The following is a 25,081-nucleotide window of genomic DNA, read 5'->3' as shown; positions in this document are numbered from 1 at the left end:
CTGATATTAACCCTCCCCTCAAACATCTTGCCAACCTCAACAGAACACATGACCATAACACAAGGCACAGATCACTCTTTGATGTTCCTCGTGTCCATCTCACGCTATGCAAAAACTCAATGCACATAAAAGGCCCTAAAATCTGGAATTCATTACCTGTAAATATAAAAGAAACACTACCTGTTTATAAATTCAAGTCTCTTCTCAAAGATCACTTTTTTTTTTTTTTTTTTTTTTTTCAACAAGTTGGTCATCTCCCACCGAGGCAAATAAATACTGAATAACTGAACCTTATAAATTGTATATCCTATATGTTACTCACAATTATATCACACAAATGTTAAACCTAGGACCCAATCTAACTTTATTATTTTTTTAAATACACTACCTAACAGAATACTCCATTCGACTGAATGTACAGCAATGCTAGCAACCATATGACCTGCCTTTGTAATACTCATTTGTGTTTTATAGTTATCTGTTTACAATAATGTTTTATCACTGATTTCATCATTGCTTAGTTAATCTTAAGTTAATTTTAAGCCAGCCCGTAATGCTATGTATACAAGTGACTTTGGCATGCTGCTCTTACCTGTATTTCTTGTACCTCTGTTTGTATGCTTAAATTACTAAATAAATAAATAAATAAATAAATAAATTGACAGTCTGACACTCTACTGCCTCGGCCACCCAGGCTTCTAACAGGAAGGATCAGGAACTAACACTTACTGTAGTAACATATTCTGTCAGAGGCACCAACTGTAACCCAAGTGAACTGCTGTTAGAGGCCTGGGTGGCCAAGACAGTAGATCGTCAGACTGTTAACCCATTGACTGTTTTCGACGTATAAATACGTCTTACGAGCCAATGTTTCTGACGTATATATACTCAATAATTCTAGTGGCTTCAAATCAAGCGGGAGAAAGCTGGTAGGCCCACATGTGAGAGAATGGGTCTGTGTGGTGAGTGTGCACCACATAAAAAAATCCTGCAGCACACATTGCGTAATGAGAAAAAAAAAACTCTGATCGTTTTTTTGGAATAAAACGCCGACTTTGAGGTGTATTTTTGTATAGTATTTATCGTTGTATTCGCGTTTTCATGGTCTTAGGTGATAAAATGGAAAACATATTACAGAAATAGAGATGATTTTCATTACTTTGACCATGAAAACGACCTTGAAACTGAGCTCAAAGTAGCGGAAATGTTCGATTTTTACCAATGTTCAGGAGTAAATAAATCACACCACACGTCCAATACACATCAACTGGGGAGTCTAATATTCTTTCACTAGTGCACTGATATTATTTATACCATTTTTACAATAATGCAGTAGTCTGCATAACAGTAAATTTTGTATTTTTTGTATGAATAAAAAATCAAAATAGAAAGCAATAATAATATAAGAGGGGCCTAGAGACGTGACTAATGAACAGAGCATACGTTATTTTAGTGCCACGAATGTCTACCTTGTTTATTCTGGACCCTATTTTGAAATTGGCATCTTTTTTAGTTTGCGTGAAATTGGCCAAATTGCCAATTTCTGACCACCATATTGGGTAGTCCAAATTAGTAAATGGGAGGTTTCTTGTACTCAGCTGATAGATAAAATGGAGTTCTAAAGAAATAGCTATGAGTTTGGTCAACTGGAACAATGGAATTGGCTGAAAATAGGGCTCAAAGTCGGCGAAATCGCCGATACGCATATGTCGCCGAGACCGCTAACTTCGCGGGAGCATAATTCCATGAGTTTTCGACCAAATTTCGAACTTTTGGTGTCATTACCATCGGGAAAAGATTCTCTATCATTTCATAAGAAAAAATAATTTTTTTTTTTTCAAAAATTGAGCGACATAGAATGACAGTTTCAGAAAAGGGCCTGAAACAGTCAAAGGGTTAATTGACGGACTGATGTTTGAGCCCCATATCTACCTTTCTCTTTATTCACTGACAGTTGTTTATTACAACTTAATTTGAGATCAAGATATTATATATTCCAGGTGAACCTCCAAGACTCACTGCTAAAGTGAATACAGCAAAAAAATATGGTACTTCTAAATTTTCATTTCCATGGCAAAGTTCTATCTCTTACTGCATAGAGAGCATAGCTCTACTACAAAGACTATTTCCAGAAAAGTATTGTCCCCTCAACATAATACTACCTACAAAGAAACCTAATATTGAATGTGTTATAAGCAAGACAATATCCAAAAGAAAAGAAAGAGTAATTTGTTAAACCACACTTATGATTGAATTAGTTGGTAAGGTTATAATATAATTATTAATTATGATTTGGACAGTAAATGTTACTAACAGTGAAATTACCAGTGCTTGCATTAGAACTTACCCCATGCATTTGCTTGTTGTGCTGTTATCATATCTCCTGTCAGGCACATCTGCATAGCCCGAGACTTGCCGATTGCTTTAACAAGGCGTTGAGTACCACCTGCCCCAGGAATTGTTCCAATTATAATTTCTGGTTGACCAAATCTAAGAAATAAAAATAATATAAATTATGCCATATACATTTTAATTAAAAACTAATAAAGCATCTAATAAAAACTAACACGCAAGAACAGCATCAACAATGGGACATATCTGAGTGGGCAATAATACAGTACCCCAGTATGTAGGAGCTGTATGTCAAACAGAAATGAATGGACAATGAAACATGTAGTTGCTGTGTGCCAAACAATATACGTAGTAAAGTATACAGCATTACATAATTATGTGGACTCCAGGAATATCCAATTCTGAATATGAAAGTAAATCAATGATAATGATTACAAGACATACCCCAAAATTTTTTCCTTATTAGTGGAAATAAAAACTACACATTTGACTATGCAGCTTGGTAAAATTTGTGTTTTAATTACTTAGTTGTAGCTACAGCAGAAGAATTAAACCCCTAGTATCCAGTCTTTAGTATTTAGTCTATACAGCAATAGAGCTTTTAAAATTTGCAGTAGTTCAAGCACTCACTACATCCCCCTTTAAATCATCCTATTCATCTACCACTCATTAAAAAAAAAAAAAAAAATTTCTAGAATCCCTTTTAGCAGATTATCATATCTTTAAGGTTATAGCTCTGGCCTCTTGTTGTACCTGGAGTTTACCTGGAGTTTACCAGTTATAGTTTAAAAATCTTCCTTGTTCATTCTTTCATTTTTTTTTTTTTTTTCAACAAGTCGGCCGTCTCCCACCGAGGCAGGGTGACCCAAAAAAAAGAAAGAAAATCCCCAAAAAGAAAATACTTTCATCATCATTCAACACTTTCACTTTCATTCTTTCATATCTTTGTATAATCTTGAATGGTTATCATGCCTCTTGAGAGTCAGTGCCATAGTTCTACAGTTTTGAGCTCTGGGCCAGTGCCGTAGTTCTACGGTTCTGAGCTAAGGGTCAGTACTGTAGCACTACTTCATGAGCTCAGCTCACTCAGGTAAGCTGTGAGGGGTAAATTTTGGCCTAGATACGAGAGAATGAGTGTGTGGCGAGTGTGTACCGTATTAAAATAAAAGTCCTGCCCCATGCAGTGCATGATGGGGAAAAACCATGACCAGATTTTTTGTTTAAAATAGCAAATTTGCGGTGTATTTTCAGATGGTTTTATGGTTTTATTCTCGGTGTCTTGGTATCGTTTGATACAATGAAAGATATATTACTGAAATAGAGATGATTTTGATAAATTAGACACATGTGCAACTCTTCGGTATCTTTATTGAGGAAACGTTTCGCCACACAGTGGCTTCATCAGTCCTTCAACCTTGAGTCGATGTGTTCTGACCATCAATCTTGATGGACTGAACACATCGACTCAAGGTTGAGGGACTGATTACCTCATTCTCCTCCTGTTCTTCAAGTTTCTCCTATGTATGGACTGATGAAGCCACTGTGTGGCGAAACGTTTCCTCAATAAAGATACCCAAGAGTTGCACATGTGTCTAATTTATCAACATGTTGGTTCTCTGAACCATTCATCTAGAAAGAGATGATTTTCATTGGTTTCAGGACGAAGTAGCTTGAAACTGAGTTCAAAGTAGCGGAAATATTAAATTTCTGCTGATATTCCAGAGTAAACAAATCACATCACTTGTCCAATACACAATCAACTAATCAGTCTAGTGTGCATTTACAAATGCGCTAACATTTTTTTATACAATTATTACGATAATGCACAAAAGTAAATCTTCTGTTTTGTGTGTGAATAAAAATTCAAAATAGAAAACGTGTAATGTAAGAGAGGCCTGGGAACATTACTAATGAACAGAGGAAAGGTTATTTTAATGGGCATTGTTTTTTCTGGATGCTATTTTGAAATTTGTGTGAAATTGGCCAAATTACCAATTTCTGATCACTTTATTGGGTAGTTGAAATAGCTAATTGGGTGATTTCTTAGGGCTCAAACTGGGCAATATTGCCAATGTGTAAATATCGCTGACATGGCAAAATTTGCAAAAGCGTAATTTCGTCAATTTTCCACCAAATTTCATACTTTTTGTTTTATTGCCTTCAGAAAAAGATTCTCTACCATTTCATAAGAACAAATAACAATTTTTTTGAAAATTCTTGGACCTTTTGGATATTTTTCAGATTGGCAGTCTGGACCCTCAAGGGATATATTCAGTGCTTTCAGCCTTTATTGTAACTCAAATTATGGATATCTCTTACCACTTTCTGCTCAATTTGGCCTACTTATGTATGCCATCCTCTAATGAAAGTCCTGATTAGGTATAGTAAATGCCTACTGGTGATTATTCAGTCAGTCTGGAGCCATAGCAGCTCGCATGCTTCATTATTCAAAATGCAGTATTCCGTTTTCTTAAAGAATCCATGCATAAGGTGTGTATGTCAATTATATTGGGCCCTATATGGGTTCCTGTACTGCAAGATTCTGTGCTTGATCTAAATCTGCTTTTTGGTCATGATTTGCAAGGTGGGAAGCCAAAGTCAGAGAATATTTCCTGATGTAATGCAAATGCATTACATGTCTTGTTAGAAGATGCATGTCACTAGTTTCTTCAATAGAGTAATGGAAAGAAAAACACTATTAAGCCTAAGTGCTTAAACTTCAAAACTAACAAGGAAAATAAAAATTCATCGTGTATATACATCCCTAGTTGTGATGACTCAAGTTTCCCCTAACTTTGCTCCAAGTGACTTACTAAGTTGACCAAAAATGGTTTTCCCCCAATATGGCGATTTCCAGAAACTTACCTCTATTTGGCAAGTACTCAATGGACAACTTTTCTTAAAATTTTTAAAATTTACATCAAACTTTGCATTTTCAATTTAGAGACAAGATTTTTTCTTCTTCAACAAACCAGCCATATCCACCAAGGCAGAGGCAGCCCAAAAAGAAAAACGAAAGTTTCCCTTTTTAACTTCGGTAACGTATACAGGAGAAGGGGTTACCAGCCCCTTGCTCCTGGCATGTTAGTTGCCTCTTGCAACACACATGGACTAAAAGTTCTTTATTATTGAAGTATTTAATTTAAAGATGTATAAACAGTATTTGAATATTTTCCAAAATATATTATGGAGTACTGTACAGCAATTAGGAGACTTTCTAAGCCACAAAGGTTAATGAGTTAAGTGTAAAAGTTCACTACTGTATTAATAAAAACCAATAATATTCTTACTTGGCTTTCTCCCCAGCCAAGATAATATCACACATCATGGCTACTTCACAGCCTCCACCAAGGGCATAACCATTCACAGCAGCTATTGTTGGTTTCTTCACTTTGCTCACACTATCCCAACTAGTACTGAGAAAGTTCCCACCAAAGCAGTCTATAAATCCTTTGTTTTGCATGTCCTTAATATCAGCACCTGTAATATAAAACAGTATAGTACATATGGGTACGCTATGTAAATAAACTCTGCAATATAATCCCAGTCAACTAGTAAATATCTCAATGGAGGTACTGATCATCAGAGCTATCTTTCCAATAATTTTAACAATCCTCGCCTAATCCGGTAATATACACCACCGAGAAATCTGTCAGAGGAATATTGTTTAAACCATGGCTGCAAACAGACCTGTCTGCAGAGTTCCAACTTCCTTCATAAGCACTACCCAACATGCTACCTAGTGGAAGCAGGATCACCTCAACACCATTTTCCAGAGGAGCACTTAGAATCATTGTCATTTAGTAGCTGCAATAAGGGAGCTACAGTACTGAAACTCAAGAAGGATGTGGAGGACATTACTGACATACAAGCTTCAAGAGGATAAGGTGTGTATGTACATAAAAAAAAATTTCAATGGTTTAAGAAATGATAGGAACTGGAAACTAATTATGGTTGATAGCAAATTGGCTGATACTGAAAATAATTACCTAGAATATACAGTACAGTATTATACTGAGGTCATAGTTAGAAAAGTTCCAATGTTCCAGATTCATACTAAGATATCCAAAGTATAACTAAAGAAGGATCTGGTGGACAAGAAGCAAAAATATAGCAAATTCTGAAGAATGGAAACGGTCCTAAATAAACCCATTCAATTTGTGCTGAGCATCAGGCTTGTAACTTTATAGGCATCAAAACCATGGAAAATAACAAAATTTTGAGGAAGATCCTAAATGAAGATCAAATGAATCATCACTCAACAAAAGGCAGCTATCAGAACTGAAACAAACACTCAATAGCCTTATTAAAACCCCCAAATCTTACAATTCAGGCTAAATCTTTTAGAGCCTGAATTTTAATGCTGACCCAGACCTGCAACTCTTCCTGAAAAACTAACAAAAACAAACATAACACTAAAAATCAAAGTAAAGAATTATACATTAATAATTAATTTAAAAAAATGAACACAGACTGGGCTTAGATTAGCTTAATAACAATTATTTAAACAGATTATGCAAAGAGTCCCTAATTACTATTAGATATGGTTTTTACTTTTGTTATACAGTGGACCCTCAGTTATCGGCCAACTCGGCTATAGGCGGATTTTTCGGCTTCCGGTTATCAGCCATTATTTCGCTTATCAGTCGTACAGGACGCGTACACCTGCCCACCGTCAGCTGCTCGCGTCAGTCTGGCCGTGTCTCTGGGCGAGTGAGGAAGCTTCTGCTCTTTCATCCAAACATTTCGCTATAATCCATTGTTTTTGGTGGCTATTTATCAAGTGTAACTGCAAAGTAAGTCACCATGGCCCCAAAGAAAGTTCTTACTAAAGTTACTTTGGTAAAGAAAGTGAGAAACACGATAGACTTCAAGGCAAGGCAGGCATTGAGGCAAGGAGTATAGCAGGCAGACAGGAAGTGTAGCAGGCATGCAAGGAGTGTAGCAGACATGCAGAAGTGTAGCAAGCATATGCAGGGAGTGTAGGAGGCATGCAGGAAGTGTAGCAGGCATGCAAGGAGTGTAGCAGGCATGCAGGGAGTGTAGCAGGCATGAAGGAAGTGTAGCAGGCATGAAGGAAGTGTAGCAGACATGCAGGAAGTGTAGCAGACATGCAGGAAGTGTAGTAGGCATGCAGGGAGTGTAGCAGGCATGCAGGGAGTGTAGCAGGCATGCAGGGAGTGTAGCAAGCATGCAGGGAGTGTAGCAAGCATGCAGGGAGTGTAGTAGACATGCAGGAAGTGTAGCAGGCATTCTAGAAGCCAGCATTAGTCTTCAATAAAGGCATGTAATACTGATTTAATTGTTAAAATTATTTTTTGTGAATATTTTTTATCTGGAACAGTTTAATTGTATTACATTAATTCTTATGGGAAATATTTCGGTTTTTGGCCATTTCAGTTTTAGGCCGAGCTTCTGGAACAGATTACGGCCGACAACTGAGGGTCCACTGTTTACACATTGCATTCTTGTCTTTGTTGTAAAATTTGGTTGTTTAATTTAACAATATACAGTGGAACCTCGGTTTTCGTAAGCTCTAGTTTGTATGTAAAACTAAGTACTTATAATTATTCTCTATAAAATGTATTTTTTTGTTAATATTTTTGGGTGTCTGGAATGGATTAATTGGATTTACATTATTTCTTACGGGAATTTTTTTTTTTTTTTTATCACACTGGCCGATTCCCACCAAGGCAGGGTGGCCCGAAAAAGAAAAACTTTCACCATCATTCACTCCATCACTGTCTTGCCAGAAGGGTGCTTTACACTACAGTTTTTTAACTGCAACATTAACACCCCTCCTTCAGAGTGCAGGAACTGTACTTCCCATCTCCACGACTCAAGTCCGGCCTGCCGGTTTCCCTGAACCCCTTCATAAATGTTACTTTGCTCACACTCCAACAGCACATCAAGTATTAAAAACCATTTGTCTCCATTCACTCCTATCAAACAAGCTCACGCATGCCTGCTGGAAGTCCAAGCCCCTCGCACACAAAACATCCTTTACCCCCTCCCTCCAACCTTCCCTAGGCCGACCCCTACCCCGCCTTCCTTCCACTACAGACTGATACACTCTTGAGTTATTCTGTTTTGCTCCATTCTCTCCACATGTCTGAACCACCTCAACAACCCTTCCTCAGCCCTCTGGACAAGTTTTGGTAATCCCGCACCTCCTCCTAACTTCCAAACTACGAATTCTCTGCATTATATTCACACGACACATTGCTCTCAGACATGACATCTCCACTGCCTCCAGCCTTCTCCTCGCTGCAACATTCATCACCCATGCTTCACACACAGAGCGTTGGTAAAACTATACTCTCATACATTCCCCTCTTTGCTTCCAAGGACAAAGTTCTTTGTCTCCACAGACTCCTAAGTGCACCACTCACTCTTTTCCCCTCATCAATTCTATGATTCACCTCATCTTTCATAGACCCATCCGCTGACACATCCACTCCCAAATATCTGAATACATTCACCTCCTCCATACTCTCTCCCTCCAATCTGACATCCAATCTTTCATCACCTAATCTTTTTGTTATCCTCATAACCTTACTCTTTCCTGTATTCACTTTCAATTTTCTTCTTTTGCACATCCTACCAAATTCATCCACCAATCTCTGCAACTTCTCTTCAGAATCTCCCAAGAGCACAGTGTCATCAGCAAAGAGCAACTGTGACAACTCCCACTTTGTGTGTGATTCTTTATCTTTTAACTTCACGCCTCTTGCCAAGACCCTCACATTTACTTCTCTTACAACCCCATCTATAAATATATTAAACAACCACGGTGACATCACACATCCTTGTTTAAGGCCTACTTTTACTGGGAAATAATTTCCCTCTTTCCTACATACTCTAACTTGAGCCTCACTATCCTCGTAAAAACTCTTCACTGCTTTCAGTAACCTACCTCCTACACCATACACCTGCAACATCTGCCACATTGCCCCCCTATCCACCCTGTCATACACCTTTTCCAAATCCATAAATGCCACGAAGACCTCTTTAGCCTTATCTAAATACTGTTCACTTATATGTTTCACTGTAAACACCTGGTCCACACACCCCCTACCTTTCCTAAAGCCTCCTTGTTCATCTGCTATCCTATTCTCCGTCTTACTCTTAATTCTTTCAATAATAACTCTACCATACACTTTGCCAGGTATACTCAACAGACTTATCCCCCTATAAATTTTGCACTCTCTTTTATCCCCTTTGCCTTTATACAAAGGAACTATGCATGCTCTCTGCCAATCCCTAGGTACCTTACCCTCTTCCATACATTTATTAAATAATTGCACCAACCACTCCAAAACTATATCCCCTCCTGCTTTTAACATTTCTATCTTTATCCCATCAATCCCGGCTGCCTTACCCCCTTTCATTTTACCTACTGCCTCACGAACTTCCCCCACACTCACAACTGCCTCTTCCTCACTCCTACAAGATGTTGTTCCTCCTTGCTCTATACACGAAATCACAGCTTTCCTATCTTCATCAACATTTAACAATTCCTCAAAATATTCCCTCCATCTTCCCAATACCTCTAACTCTCCATTTAATAATTCTCCTCTCCTATTTTTAACTGACAAATCCATTTGTTCTCTAGGCTTTCTTAACTTGTTAATCTCACTCCAAAACTTTTTCTTATTTTCAACAAAATTTGTTGATAACATCTCACCCACTCTCTCATTTGCTCTCTTTTTACATTGCTTCACCACTCTCTTAACCTCTCTTTTTCTCCATATACTCTTCCCTCCTTGCATCACTTCTACTTTGTAAAAACTTCTCATATGCTAACTTTTTCTCCCTTACTACTCTCTTCACATCATCATTCCACCAATCGCTCCTCTTCCCTCCCACACCCACTTTCCTGTAACCACAAACTTCTGCTGAACACACTAACACTACATTTTTAAACCTACCCCATACCTCTTCGACCCCATTGCCTATGCTCTCATTAGCCCATCTATCCTCTAATAGCTGTTTATATCTTACCCTAACTGCCTCCTCTTTTAGTTTATAAACCTTCACCTCTCTCTTCCCTGATGCTTCTATTCTCCTTGTATCCCATCTACCTTTTACTCTCAGTGTAGCTACAACTAGAAAGTGATCTGATATATCTGTGGCCCCTCTATAAACATGTACATCCTGAAGTCTACTCAACAGTCTTTTATCTACCAATACATAATCCAACAAACTACTGTCATTTCGCCCTACATCATATCTTGTATACTTATTTATCCTCTTTTTCTTAAAATATGTATAACCTGTAACTAAACCCCTTTCTATACAAAGTTCAATCAAAGGGCTCCCATTATCATTTACACCTAGCACCCCAAACTTACCTACCACACCCTCTCTAAAAGTTTCTCCTACTTTAGCATTCAGGTCCCCTACCACAATTACTCTCTCACTTGGGAAATATTAACAAAAAATACATCTTATAGAGAACAACTATAGTTTTACATACAAACTAGGGCATACGAAAACCGAGGTTCCACTGTACTTTATATTCTGCATTGTATTTCATTATAGTACCATCTGACTTACGGCTGAGCTTGGTTCCAACCAACTGGTCATAAGTCAAAATGGACGCAAGTTGAACCTTAGAAAATTGCCGACATACTGGGAAGGGCATAATGTCAAACCTTTGCTATATAAAGTTCCTACATAGTATCGTATGTTACTTTTTACTAAATATTTTATTACTGTATATCAATATCGCAGTTACTGTAATGATTTTATTTTATTGTTTTATTTTTGTATTTCAATTCTTAATTTACTTTTTATGCTTTTAGTACTGTATTTTATACTGTAAGGTTTAGGAGAAACACTGTGTACAACACAAACATTTGCATACAAAACAATATGTTCAAATTCACTAAATGTAAGAAACTGAAAACATTTCTATGCATGAACAGAAGAGTACAAAATAACTTAAGCTAAACTGTAAACAGTGTAAATCAAAATTACATAACTGTCATACGGTGGTACGCATCGACCCACCCAGCCCTGCTGCCAGACACAGCCGTAAGTACAAGTGGTTGTATATCGAGCAGGTCGTAAGTCGGGTGGTACTAATTATAGTTTCAATTAATTAATATTACAGCCTTGTCTCCAAGGTTTTACATAACTTGTTATTTATAAAAGAATAATGTACAAATAAACAATGCCAAAAGCATAAGAGAAAATTTTTCTTCAGAAATAATGGTAGAACACTAGAATACAGGAAGGCCCCACTTATACAGCTGGTTAGGTTCCGGGCTACTGCTGTAAAATGAAACATTGCCTTTTCTTCACTTTCAAATGAATACAAAAGCCTAATAACATGTTTACACTATCATATATTAAGTGAGCAATAGAGCTTGTCCTAAAACATGCATGTACAGTACACACATTACTTACCTTAAAATATTTTTGTCCTTAGCTTATACTGAGTGATGAATATATTTATTGCAGGAAGTCTGAATATATGAAGAATGGGTATAAGTGAAAACCACTGCATTAGCAAAATGTCATAGAGCAAAGCACTGTAGAATGGGGCCTGCCTGTAGTATTTTAAAGATAGAAATAACTTACATTACAAGGACTGGAGCACAGCTCTTCTGTGACTACAAAATAAATAATCATAAATTGGTAACCACGGCTAACCTGCAGCAAAGGCTTTTTCACTGCCAGTAAGAACAATAGCACCAATACTGGGATCTGAGTCAAAGTCTTCCAGTGCCTGTTGAACTTCCTGCATGAGTGCATCACATAGAGCATTTAAGGCTTTTGGTCGATTCAGTGTAATTAAGCCAACATTACCAACCTCTCCTTTTTTCTCGATCAAGATGTGTTTGTATGCTGGAGCTGCAACAAAAACAGGAAACTATTAAGAGAGCTTTAACTAAAGAAATTAGAAATTACATAAGCATCATAACAGTAATAAAATAATGTCACATGGCTGATATTATTAGCATAATAAAGCCACAAACTTCAGCACATAGCTAAAATAATTATACATGTGCTCATCTGAAATTATCACTATTGTAAAAAGGCTGTTTATAGGGCTGTCTAGCTTTTTTACCTCAAAGTGAGCATTATCCAACCTTTTAATCTCAGAGTACGTACATATTTACACGAAAGTTGCAAAAGAGCTTGGAAAGAAATTATTCAGATTATTCTGGAGAGAAAATAACCCGGGATAATCCAATAAAGCCACTAGGTCTAGCTTATTACTACTGGGGTCCTTTGATCCTCTTTTCCAAGATGGAACTCTCACTAGTCAGCCAGCACCCAGGTGTTACTACTAAGTAGTAACACCTGGGTGCTAGTTGACTAGCGTTTACTTTCTACCAAGTAAACAGGGCAATTTTTTGACTTGTGCTGGGATCGAGCCAAAATCCTCCAGATGTGGACTGAAGGTACTATCACTTGTTCTAAGGAAGGAACAGGTAGTTCCAATTCCCTGGATCAAGAGTATTATAATAATCAAAGAAAGCACTAAACTGCCAAGGGTCATACAGCACTGTGGGGCAGAAAATAGTGCTGGAGCTATAAACAGCTAGGTGGAGAGGGGATCAGAGGTGAGAGGAGAAAAGGGGTGGAAGGGACGCTAAGGGCTATACGTCAAAGTTTGTATAGTGAAGCAGTTGCTGACAAAAAGTGATTGTAAGTCAAAGGCAGGGCCGTCTGCAAGAAGGAAAGATAAGATAAGAGTAGAAGGGTGGCAGCGACGTTGGAGGTAAATCCTATGAGCTCACTGGTAAACTGAGCAATCTACAAGAAAGTGAAGAACCGAAATAGGGACCCGACAAACCTCACAAAGAGGAATAGGGTGTCGGTCCACGAGATACCCATGAGTAAAGCGAGTATGATCAATGCGGAGACAGGAGAGCGCAGTCTCCCAAGTACAGCAACGGTGGTAAGAAGATGGCCACAAGCCTAAAAGCAGTGTAATAAGAGTGCAATTTGTTATGGTGCATGCCTAACCATCGTTGTTGCTCAATGCCCGCAACGACGGGCAGAGATGGCTGGAAAATAATCTCTGAACGGAATAACTCCACAAGACACCGGAACGTCATGTACTGCTGACCGCACAGCAGCACTTGCTTGTCTATTGCCCTGCACATCAATAGAAAACGACGTCTTTTTTTTGCTAGTCACACGGCGCAACCATAGTTGAATACGAAAGACTAATGGATGAGGGGAATTAAATTGTTTAATGGCTTGTAAGACACTGAGGGAATCTGAAATGATCACAAACGTCGAAGGAGACATATGAATACGGAGAAGTGCTATGAGGATGGCATACAACTCGGCAGTAAAATTACTAGCCGAGTCTAACAAATGTCCTCGGACAACATTGTCAGGGAACACTGCCACAAACCCAATGCCATCACACGATTTAGAACCATCTGTATAAACAGCAATGGCATGAGCACGCAATCATAATAAAAAAAAAAAAAAAAAAGAGAGAGAGAGAGAGAGAGAGAGCGAGAAGCAGTCATAGGTAGGAGAGCTTTGGCGCAGGGCAGTAGGGGAGAACAGACATGAACTGTCAGAAACTCCCAAGGGGAAAGGGAAAAGGCAGACTCTAAATGAACATACAAGGAAGACAACTGGGGAGAAGACCGGAGGTAGTGAAGACGAGGAGAAAATGGTCGAGTAAGCAGGGGTGTTTAACAAATAACGGGCTTTTACTAATGTCTGAGACCAACCTATACGTAGAAGGAATACGAAGGTCATGAGAGCAGACAAAGTAACGAAGGGAGCATCACGACGATCAGCTAAGGAAGGGACATTCGCGTCAGCATAGAGGCTTTCAACAGGGGATGAACGAAAGGCACCAAGGCATAAACGTATGCCTTGATGATGAAGGGGATCTAACTTAGAGAGAGTGATAGAAGCTGCAGAATAGACTTGGTCTCCATAATCCACCTTAGACAAGACTAGGGTGGAATGAAAACGGAAGAGTGTCCAGCAATCTACACCCCATGAATGATGCCCAAGAATTTTCAGGAGATTCAGTCGACCATGGCAAGCAGCCTTCAAAGAGGAAATGTGAGGTTTCAACGTCAACCAGCGATCAAAGAGAAGGCCAAGAAACTTGACCATATCACACTGTGGAATATACAAGCCTTGTAAATACAATGGAATATTTGGGACAGGAGGACATCTAGTGAAGGTAATGAAATGGGTTTTTGTACTAGAAAATTTAAATCCATGAGAAGTGCCCCAATGGGAAACCCAGTCAATTGCATCCTGAGGAAGGCCACTACCAGGCGACAGTCAGCGCCTGTGTAAGCTATAGCAAAGCCATCCACATAAAGTGATGACCAAATATGCGATGGAAGAGTGGAAGGTAGGGCATTTATAGCAAAGAGAAAAAGGGTAGTGCTAAGGACACAACCTTGTGGGACACCCTCAACCTGAACACAGTCTGAGGAAAGCAAGGTGCCAACCCAGACACGAAAATGTCTGTAGAAAAAGACACTTATGTACAGTTCAGGACATTTATTAAAGGAAACGTTTCGCCTTTAATAAATGTCCGGAACTGTAAATAAGTGTCTTTTTCCACATCTTGTCGGTATCACCATACCATTTCCTCACAAAAATGTCTGTCAGATAAGAAAGCAGTAAGGAAAGTCGGCAGATTACCGCAGAGGCATGGGCTAAATTGTCATACCTCCAAGTGGTGTCATATGCCTTCTCAAGAACAAAAAAGACTGCTAGGATGGAGTGTTTGCTAGCAAAGGCATTTCACACACATACATATCTAAGTGGAGCAAGGGGTCGACAGTAGAGTGGCCCTTTCAAAAGCCATATTGGTGAGGTGAAAGACTATTGAGAGTCTCCAAATACCATATCAGACGTCTATTTACCGATCGTTCCACCACCTTGCAGACTACACTGGTCAGAGCAATGGGATGATAGTGAGAGGTATCAAGCCCCAAGGTGCCTGGTTTGTGAAACAGTAGGACAATGGCAGATTTCCATTGCTGAGGGAGAACCCCTCATGTCCAAATAAGATTGAAAAGATGCAAAAGGACTGTAAGGGTAGTAGAATGCAGATGTTTTAGCATACTGATATGAATATCAAGCCCAGATGCCGATGGCTGGTGGGCGGAAAGTGTGGACTCTAGCTCTAGGAGAGTGAAAGGTACGTTATACGGCATCATTCCATTAGAGGAGAAACCCAAGGGCAACTGCTCCTTGGTAGACTTAGACGCAAGAAATGAGGGACAAAGGTGAAGCCTTTGGAAGACACGGACAGGATGGTTCCCGAGTTCCATGGCAACTTCAAGAGGTTCCACAACACTAATACCAGCAGCCTGCAAAATGGGAGCTGAGTCCAGAGTGTACTTACCACACAACATCCGTACCTTCTTACAAACAGCATACATAGGGGAAGACGAGGTAATGGTAGACATACATGTATAGTCTTGCCAAGAAGTGTGCTTAGCATTGTGTATGACGCTGCAAGCAACTGCCCTTGCCCACTTAAAATCCAAGAGACTATCTGAGGTCCGATTATATCGATAACAGCCTCACGCAGCACGTTTCAAACACACTGCACGGGCACACGCAGGAAACCACCAAGACACGTATGTCTGAGAATGCCTGCCTGAGGTTTGAGGGATAGAATGTGATGCCGCAGTCAAAACTAAGGTTGAAAACTGGTGCACTAGTTCATCAAAAGAGGACAAAAGAGGGTCCCCACAAAAAGTGGTATGACAAGAGTACAAGTCCCAATTCACTCGTGCAAATTGCCAACGAGGGTTACAAGGTGGTCGGGAATACGTAGTTGACGTAAGAATAAGAAAGTAATCACTGTCTTGTAAATCTGGGAGAAGAGACCAAGTGTAATCAAGTGCAACTGACGAACAGACAGAAAGATCAATGCAAGAAAGAGAGAGTGCGAGAGTCAAAGTGGGTAGGAGCACCCATATTTAAAACATGAAGAGAATGAGAAGCGAGAAAATTCTTCAACTGATCACCACGAGTCACAGTGGGACCCTCACCACAGATGAAGGTAAGCAGTAAAATCATCTAACAACAAGATGGGTGGCAGTAGAGAAGAGATCAAAAACGCAATATCCAAGATACAGAATGCACGGGAGGGGGAAAGATATAGAAAGCAAACTGTATACCATCTGTCCAAATAAATTCAAATTCACTTCTTTCTTTGCAAGTAGTACATTGATATTACATTTTTACAATAATGGGTTGCAGTGCAAGGAGAGCCTTTATTATGCCTAGGCATTATGGGATGACTTAATTTAATGGCTTACTCACTACTTAACACTAAAGAAATTTATCATAGTTGTACAGTAGTTCTATTAATTATAAGTGAATCTATTTTATAAATACGAGCTGCAGCATAATGCACCAGAGAACGAACAAAAGCTTGTCGATATGGTATACCAATGAGCAAAAGAAGCGCGCTCTCATTAAATGACTCATCAGGAAAGGGATCAGAAAAATGTAACAGCACATAGCCCAAAACGGGACGAATAACAGCTGAACAAATTTTGGGCTCTTGTAATCCGACACACATTGGGGAAAACTGGGAGAGCAACACTTGGAGCTCTCCCCGATTACCCCTGAGGCCACGAATATTCCACTGTAAATAAGATGTTATTTACAAAGACAGGTATACCAAGAAGAAGCAATAAAATCTATGGGCTATTAGCGTCAGTGAAGTCAACATATGGAGGCAACCGTAAGCGTGTAAGCAAGGAGGAATCAGAATGCTGTGAAGGAAAAGATAGTTGCGAGAGTTGTGAAAAAGAAGGGGTAGAAGGAGGCACATCGGTGTCCATCAACAGTTTCATCTCCGCAATATAGATGGAGATAACGTCAAGTGTCTCAGCGGATAAGGAAGATGCCGATACCGTGATTTCAGAGACAGGTGAGATAGAGCACATAGAGATTGGGGAGACTATGGCGGGGGCAGAAGAGTCCTGCAGTGGAACAGGAGAGGAAGGAGGTTGGAAGGTAACTAGGGAAGAAGACTGGGGAGGAACAGAAGAGGGGACTACATGAGGGGGGGAGGTGAACCTCCACCTTTGTGTGAGAATTAGAAAGGGGGTGAGAACTAGGCACTGAGGTAGTAGATAGATTCAACTTCACTGGTGATAAGCGCAAAGAAGGCAAGCTATAGAAAAAAAGTCTGCTATGGAAAACTCCAGGGAATAAAAATTAGATCAGAGTATAAAACAAATTCTAACTACACAAAAGTGCAAAAAATTAATGCGAAGGACCTGGGAATAATAACGTCAGAGTCTCACTTTCAAAGATCACAATTTATCTACCATATCTACTAGGAAAATGATAGGATGGATAATAAAAACCTTCAAAACTAGGAATGCCAAGCCAATGATGATTCTCTTCAAATCGCTGGTTCTATCTAGGCTGGAATATTGCTATACAATAACAGCCCTTTTCAAGGCAGGCAAACCTGCAGACCTGGAGAATATACAAACAACTTTCACTGCAAGTATAAGTATGATAAAGCACCTAAAGTACTGGGAGTGGTTGAAGGCCCATGCCCTGTACTCCTTGGAACACAGGCGAGAAAGATACATGATAATATATACTTGAAAACTCTTCAGAGGGGCTAGTTTACCTGGAGTTTACCTGGAGAGAGTTTCGGGGGTCAACGCCCCCACGGCCCGGTCTGTGACCAGGCCTCCTGGTGGATCAGCGCCTGATCAACCAGGCTGTTGCTGCTGGCTGCACGCAAACCAACGTACGAGCCACAGCCTGGCTGATCAGGAACTGACTTTAGGTGCTTGTCCAGTGCCAGCTTGAAGACTGCCAGGGGTCTGTTGGTAATCCCCCTTATGTGTGCTGGGAGGCAGTTGAACAGTCTCGGGCCCCTGACACTTATTGTATGGTCTCTTAACGTGCTAGTGACACCCCTGCTTTTCATTGGGGGGATGGTGCATCGTCTGCCAAGTCTTTTGCTTTCGTAGTGAGTGATTTTCGTGTGCAAGTTCGGTACTAGTCCCTCTAGGATTTTCCAGGTGTATATAATCATGTATCTCTCCCTCCTGCGTTCCAGGGAATACAGGTTTAGAAACCTCAAGCGCTCCCAGTAATTGAGGTGTTTTATCTCCGTTATGCGCGCCGTGAAAGTTCTCTGTACATTTTCTAGGTCGGCAATTTCACCTGCCTTGAAAGGTGCTGTTAGAGTGCAGCAATATTCCAGCCTTGATAGAACAAGTGACCTGAAGAGTGTCATCATGGGCTTGGCCTCCCTAGTTTTGAAGGTTCTCATTATCCATCCTGTCATTTTTCTAGCAGATGCGATTGATACAATGTTATGGTCCTTGAAGTTGAGATCCTCCGACATAATCACTCCCAGGTCTTTGACGTTGATGTTTCGCTCTATTTTGTGGCCAGAATTTGTTTTGTACTCTGATGAAGATTTAATTTCCTCATGTTTACCATATCTGAGTAATTGAAATTTCTCATCGTTGAACTTCATATTGTTTTCTGCAGCCCACTGAAAGATTTGGTTGATGTCCGCCTGGAGCCTTGCAGTGTCTGCAATGGAAGACACTGTCATGCAGATTCGGGTGTCATCTGCAAAGGAAGACACGGTGCTGTGGCTGACATCCTTGTCTATGTCGGATATGAGGATGAGGAACAAGATGGGAGCTAGTACTGTGCCTTGTGGAACAGAGCTTTTCACCGTAGCTGCCTCGGACTTTACTCTGTTGACGACTACTCTCTGTGTTCTGTTAGTGAGGAAATTATAGATCCATCGACCGACTTTTCCTGTTATTCCTTTAGCGCGCATTTTGTGCGCTATTACGCCATGGTCACACTTGTCGAAGGCTTTTGCAAAGTCTGTATATATTACATCTGCATTCTTTTTGTCTTCTAGTGCATTTAGGACCTTGTCGTAGTGATCCAGTAGTTGAGACAGACAGGAGCGACCTGTTCTAAACCCATGTTGCCCTGGGTTGTGTAACTGATGGGTTTCTAGATGGGTGGTGATCTTGCTTCTTAGGACCCTTTCAAAGATTTTTATGATATGGGATGTTAGTGCTATTGGTCTGTAGTTCTTTGCTGTTGCTTTACTGCCCCCTTTGTGGAGTGGGGCTATGTCTGTTGTTTTTAGTAACTGAGGGACGACCCCCGTGTCCATGCTCCCTCTCCATAGGATGGAAAAGGCTCGTGATAGGGGCTTCTTGCAGTTCTTGATGAACACAGAGTTCCATGAGTCTGGCCCTGGGGCAGAGTGCATGGGCATGTCATTTATCGCCTGTTCGAAGTCATTTGGCGTCAGGATAACATCGGATAGGCTTGTGTTAATCAAATTTTGTGGCTCTCTCATAAAAAATTCATTTTGATCTTCGACTCTCAGTCTGGTTAGCGGCTTGTTAAAAACTGAGTCATATTGGGACTTGAGTAGCTCACTCATTTCCTTGCTGTCATCTGTGTAGGACCCATCTTGTTTAAGTAGGGGCCCAATACTGGACGTTGTTCTCGATTTTGATTTGGCATAGGAGAAGAAATACTTTGGGTTTCTTTCGATTTCATTTATGGCTTTTAGTTCTTCCCGCGATTCCTGACTCCTAAAGGATTCTTTTAGCTTAAGTTCGATGCTTGCTATTTCTCTGACCAGTGTCTCCCTGCGCATTTCAGATATATTGACCTCTTTTAGCCGCTCTGTTATTCTTTTCCGTCGCCTGTAAAGGGAGCGCCTGTCTCTTTCTATTTTACATCTACTCCTCCTTTTTCTTAGAGGAATAAGCCTTGTGCATACATCGAGTGCCACCGAGTTAATCTGTTCTAGGCATAAGTTTGGGTCTGTGTTGCTTAGTATATCTTCCCAGCTTATATCGGTTAGGACTTGGTTTACTTGGTCCCACTTTATGTTTTTGTAATTGAAGTTGAATTTGGTGAATGCTCCCTCGTGACTAGTCTCATTTTGTCGGTCTGGGGCTCCACGCATACATGTCTGAACCTCAATTATGTTGTGATCTGAGTATATTGTTTTTGATATGGTGACATTTCTTATCAGATCATCATTGTTAGTGAAGATGAGGTCTAGTGTATTCTCCAGTCTAGTAGGCTCTATTATTTGCTGGTTTAAATTGAATTTTGTGCAGAGATTTAAAAGCTCGTGTGAGTGTGAGTTTTCATCAGAGCTGCCTCCTGGTGTTATTACTGCAACAATATTATTTGCTATATTCCTCCATTTTAGGTGCCTTAAGTTGAAATCCCCCAGGAGCAAGATGTTGGGTGCAGGAGCTGGAAGATTTTCCAGACAGTGGTCAATTTTTAACAGCTGTTCCTGGAATTGCTGGGATGTTGCATCCGGAGGCTTGTAGACTACCACAATGACTAGGTTTTGGTTCTCGACCTTTACTGCTAAAACTTCCACTACGTCATTTGAGGCATTAAGCAGTTCTGTGCAAACAAGTGACTCTGCAATGTACAGGCCAACCCCCCCCCTTTTGCCTGTTCACTCTGTCACATCTGTATAGGTTGTAACCTGGGATCCATATTTCGTTGTCCAAGTTATCCTTTATGTGGGTCTCAGTGAAAGCCGCGAACATTGCCTTTGCCTCTGCAAGCAGTCCACGGATGAAAGGTATTTTGTTGTTTGTTGCTGGCTTTAGACCCTGTATATTTGCAAAGAAGAATGTTATCGGACTGGTGGTAAATCACTCCCTATGAAAGCTAAAACCTCAGCAAGCTGTGCAACATCCCCCCCCCCTCCCAGTAAAAGCAAGAGCCCCATCAATAAGCTAAGAGACAACACAATAAGTGTCAGGGGCACAAGACTGTTCAACTGCCTCCCAGCTGTCTGAACAAGTCTATTGAGCAGGCGAAACCTCTCGCCCCCCCCCCCCCAAAAAAAAAAAAAAACAGACCAAGCTGGTGCACATCTTACCCCAATGGATTATTATAATCAAAAAGAAGCGCTAAGCCACAAGGGCTATACAGCGCTTTACCCCAATGGAATAAGTCAGACTGTGTTATCCTAAGTAATTTACACTTTGTATGATAATTATAATAATGTGTACCTGTGCCTAAATAAACTTACTTACTCTTACTCCCTGGATCGAAAGCCCCTCGCCATTAAGGAGTGAGTTTAATGTTGCTTGAGGCACATCAATAATATCTAGTCACATTTATAACAATGAATATTGTCGTACAGACACACAACTCTTGACTCACCAGAGCACATGTGCCTCTTAACACGAGCAGTAACAGCTGAAGCAGCTCCATGACACCTGACATTATGTGCAGCTAGTAATGATGGACGCAGAACTGTACTTAGTTGTAGTAGCCTGAGTCTTGCTACACCCGCCATGTTGCCGGGTACTGCTGCCACTCATGCTGATCATCCTCACTCTTACTAGTTATATAAACTTATTACTGCCACATTATATTTTATTTATGGTAAGCGCTGAGCCCATAGTGTTCATAAAGCATGTGGGGAATGGAAGGCAAAAAAATATTAATTCAAGGAGACGTATACTTATGATTAAGATTTATTTCCAGTTACTGCCTTAGAAAATCAACAATAAAATAATATATTTATTTGTACATGTACAAGGTATACAATCCTGGTTGACATCATTGACATACTATATAGAAAACCGCTTGTTATGCAGACAATTTCGGACAAATTAAGTCAATTTTGTTCCAGGATGCGACCCACAGCAGTCAACTAACACCCAGGTACCTATTTTACTGATGGTGAACATAGACATCGACACCATGCCTAACCCTTCTACGGTAGGGTAGGTGACTGAGCTCGAGCCTTTAGCTCATAAGACTGTCATTCCCATTTGCCCCCTTGGGGCGGGAATGGCAGACCAGAGAGGCCTAGCTTGTGGCTAGGCCTGGGGACAGTTGGTCCCAAAGATGAGGAGGTACTTGTGCCTCCTCCCATGGGAGACTTAGGTCTCAGACACTCCCTAAAGAGGGAGCCAAGGCCGGGCCACCACTTGGAAAAGGCCCGGGCCGGGAGAATACCGGCTAATCTTTACTAACTAACATAGACAACCAGTGTGAGGAAAGACATTCAATGTTTCAACCGTCGCCGGGAATCGAACCCGAACCCTCACCGTGTGAAGCGAGAGCTTTTGCCACCAAGCCACAGGACACCGTTAATTGAATTATTAACCCCAGTGGGTTAGTAACCCAGGATAACCCAATAAAGTCAACCAATGTGACTTATTTCCACTGCGGAAAACCCACAAGTCCCAAGTACACTGGTAGGTAACAAGGGCAACAGGTGGTCAGATTAGATAAGTCGTGGCTCATACAGATCACATCCTTTTGAAAAGAAATGGCGCATTAATTTATTTTATACAATACAAACACGCAGTGTCTACCAGGTGAGGCTCGCAGGGCCTTGTCTATTATATAATGTCTATTATATAATGTATTATACACTACTCTTGCCCTTTGTGGTATTGACAGATAAGCTATAAATCACCCAGAACAAAATGGTGAGATTCATTCTGGACTGTAACTATCTCTGTTCATATATAAAAAATCAAAGTAAAATTCGAACCAACTATGATATATATGTTTAGTATTAAGTAGTTAGTAAAGTATTAAGTTTAGTCTGTCAGTAATGTCTGGGCATGATAGTGACTTTCTTTGCACTTGAAAATTAATATTGTAATTACACATTGTAGACTATGCATGAAAATAGACTCCTTATAACATGTCAGTCACATATTGTAAACTTTGCAAAGAAATAATAATTTGAATTTGAATTTGATATGGCTCCAAGAGAGCATGTAGGCCAGAATGAATTACAACAAATATATATATGCTGAATGTTCAACACAGAGTAAAACAAGTAAAGCTAAATTATGTTTATAAAATTGCTCACAACCAGTGTCCTCAATATCTTGCTGCCAATTTTGTTAAGTCCTGGAACTAAAGCAATTATAGAACTATGGTAAGAGAGGACAACTTTGCTGTACCTGGAGTCAGTGGTCAGGATTCAGATACTTTTTTCTGTATTACAATAAAAGAGTGGAATAGACTGCATGCACATGTCAGAGCCTGTCATGGCATGAGCCAATTCAAGGAGAGAAACAAAATGTACCTTATGAATAAAGCTACAGAAAGGAAGGAGAGTTATTTTATAATCTGATCCTACCTTTAATGTCAATGAATTTTACCTCTCCCTTAGTATATTTTGTTTTATTGTGACAGCTTTTAAATAGTTAAGATACTTAGTTGTTTTTAACTTTTAAATAAATAATACCTATCACAAGGACCCCAATGGAAATTAGTTACTTTGACTTTTTTGGGGGTTATCCAAGGTTCTCTACACATATGCTATGTATGATAATCTATGTAACTGTGTATACCGGAATAAACTTACATTTTACCACAGCACAAGCGCTGTATAACCCTGATTGGTTTAGCGTTTATTTTTTTTATTATGATAATAGTTTACCCCGGCACAAATTATTACTTTTTATGAAAAGCATTATGGGAAATTAGCAAAAAAAAAAAAAAAATATTTTGGGACGTGCAGACATGGGAAATCTGGAAAAACAGACGGGACGTGCAACTATGACCACCCTAGAAAATGCCGTGCCCATATGACAACAGGAAAATGCAAACTCCCTTCCTGTGCTATAACTTAAATTGCCAGGCACACTATCTAAAGGGGACAAAAAGATACAAAACATCCAGGCCATGGGAAAACCTGGGTAGCCACAGCCACTCAAGAGGGAGAGGTTTTTTAGTGCCAGGAAGGAAAAAAAACTGGCAGGAAATGGCAGAAATCGTACACCAAATCCAGTCATTCCTGGAGTGGAACCACAGTCGATGGCCTCCACTCCAAACCAACAGATACAGATACTAATGCCGGAAAAAAAATCCCCCCCAGTACCAACAATACCACCAGTCCGATAACATTCTTCTTTGCAAATATACAGGGTCTAAAGCCAGCAACAAACAACAAAATACCTTTCATCCGTGGACTGCTTGCAGAGGCAAAGGCAATGTTCGCTGCTTTCACGGAGACCCACATAAAGGATCACTTCGACAACGAAATATGGATCCCAGGTTACAACCTATACAGATGTGACAGAATGAACAGACAAAAAAAAGGGGGGGGTTGGCCTGTACATTGCAGAGTCACTTGTTTGCACAGAACTGCTTAATGCCTCAAATGATGTAGTGGAAGTTTTAGCAGTAAAGATCGAGAACCAAAACCTAGTCATTGTGGTAGTCTACAAGCCTCCGGATGCAACATCCCAGCAATTCCAGGAACAGCTGTTAAAAATTGACCACTGTCTGGATAATCTTCCAGCTCCTGCACCCAACATCTTGCTCCTGGGGGATTTCAACTTAAGGCACCTAAAATGGAGGAATATAGCAAATAATATTGTTGCAGTAATAACACCAGGAGGCAGCTCTGATGAAAACTCACACTCACACGAGCTTTTAAATCTCTGCACAAAATTCAATTTAAACCAGCAAATAATAGAGCCTACTAGACTGGAGAATACACTACCTGGAGTTTACCTGGAGAGAGTTCCGGGGGTCAACGCCCTCGCGGCCCGGTCTCTGACCAGGCCTCCTGGTGGATCAGAGCCTGATCAACCAGGCTGTTGCTGCTGGCTGCACGCAAACCAACGTACGAGCCACAGCCCGGCTGATCAGGAACTGACTTTAGGCGCTTGTCCAGTGCCAGCTTGAAGACTGCCAGGGGTCTGTTGGTAATCCCCCT

The 25,081-nt window shown here is 40.2% G+C and overlaps 1 protein-coding gene across 1 annotated transcript in view; it reads right to left on the bottom strand.

Moving 5' to 3' along the window:
- Positions 1–21,725, bottom strand: part of Echs1 (Enoyl-CoA hydratase, short chain 1) — a 40,948-nt gene extending 19,223 nt beyond the window's left edge. Inside the window, exons 1-4 of the mRNA XM_053775517.2 lie at positions 21,547–21,725; positions 12,013–12,213; positions 5,643–5,832; positions 2,348–2,490 (exon numbers count right to left, since the gene is read on the bottom strand). Coding sequence (XP_053631492.1) covers positions 2,348–2,490; positions 5,643–5,832; positions 12,013–12,213; positions 21,547–21,682 — 670 coding nt within the window. The 5' untranslated portion in view covers positions 21,683–21,725. The remainder of the gene's footprint in view (positions 1–2,347; positions 2,491–5,642; positions 5,833–12,012; positions 12,214–21,546) is intronic.
- Between the last annotated feature and the right edge of the window lie 3,356 nt (positions 21,726–25,081).

Source organism: Cherax quadricarinatus, chromosome 10 (genome assembly GCF_038502225.1).
Source record: "Cherax quadricarinatus isolate ZL_2023a chromosome 10, ASM3850222v1, whole genome shotgun sequence".
Lineage (NCBI taxonomy): Eukaryota > Metazoa > Arthropoda > Malacostraca > Decapoda > Parastacidae > Cherax > Cherax quadricarinatus.
Note: the sequence above shows the minus strand (reverse complement) of the source record. Positions and strands in the feature narration are given on the sequence as shown.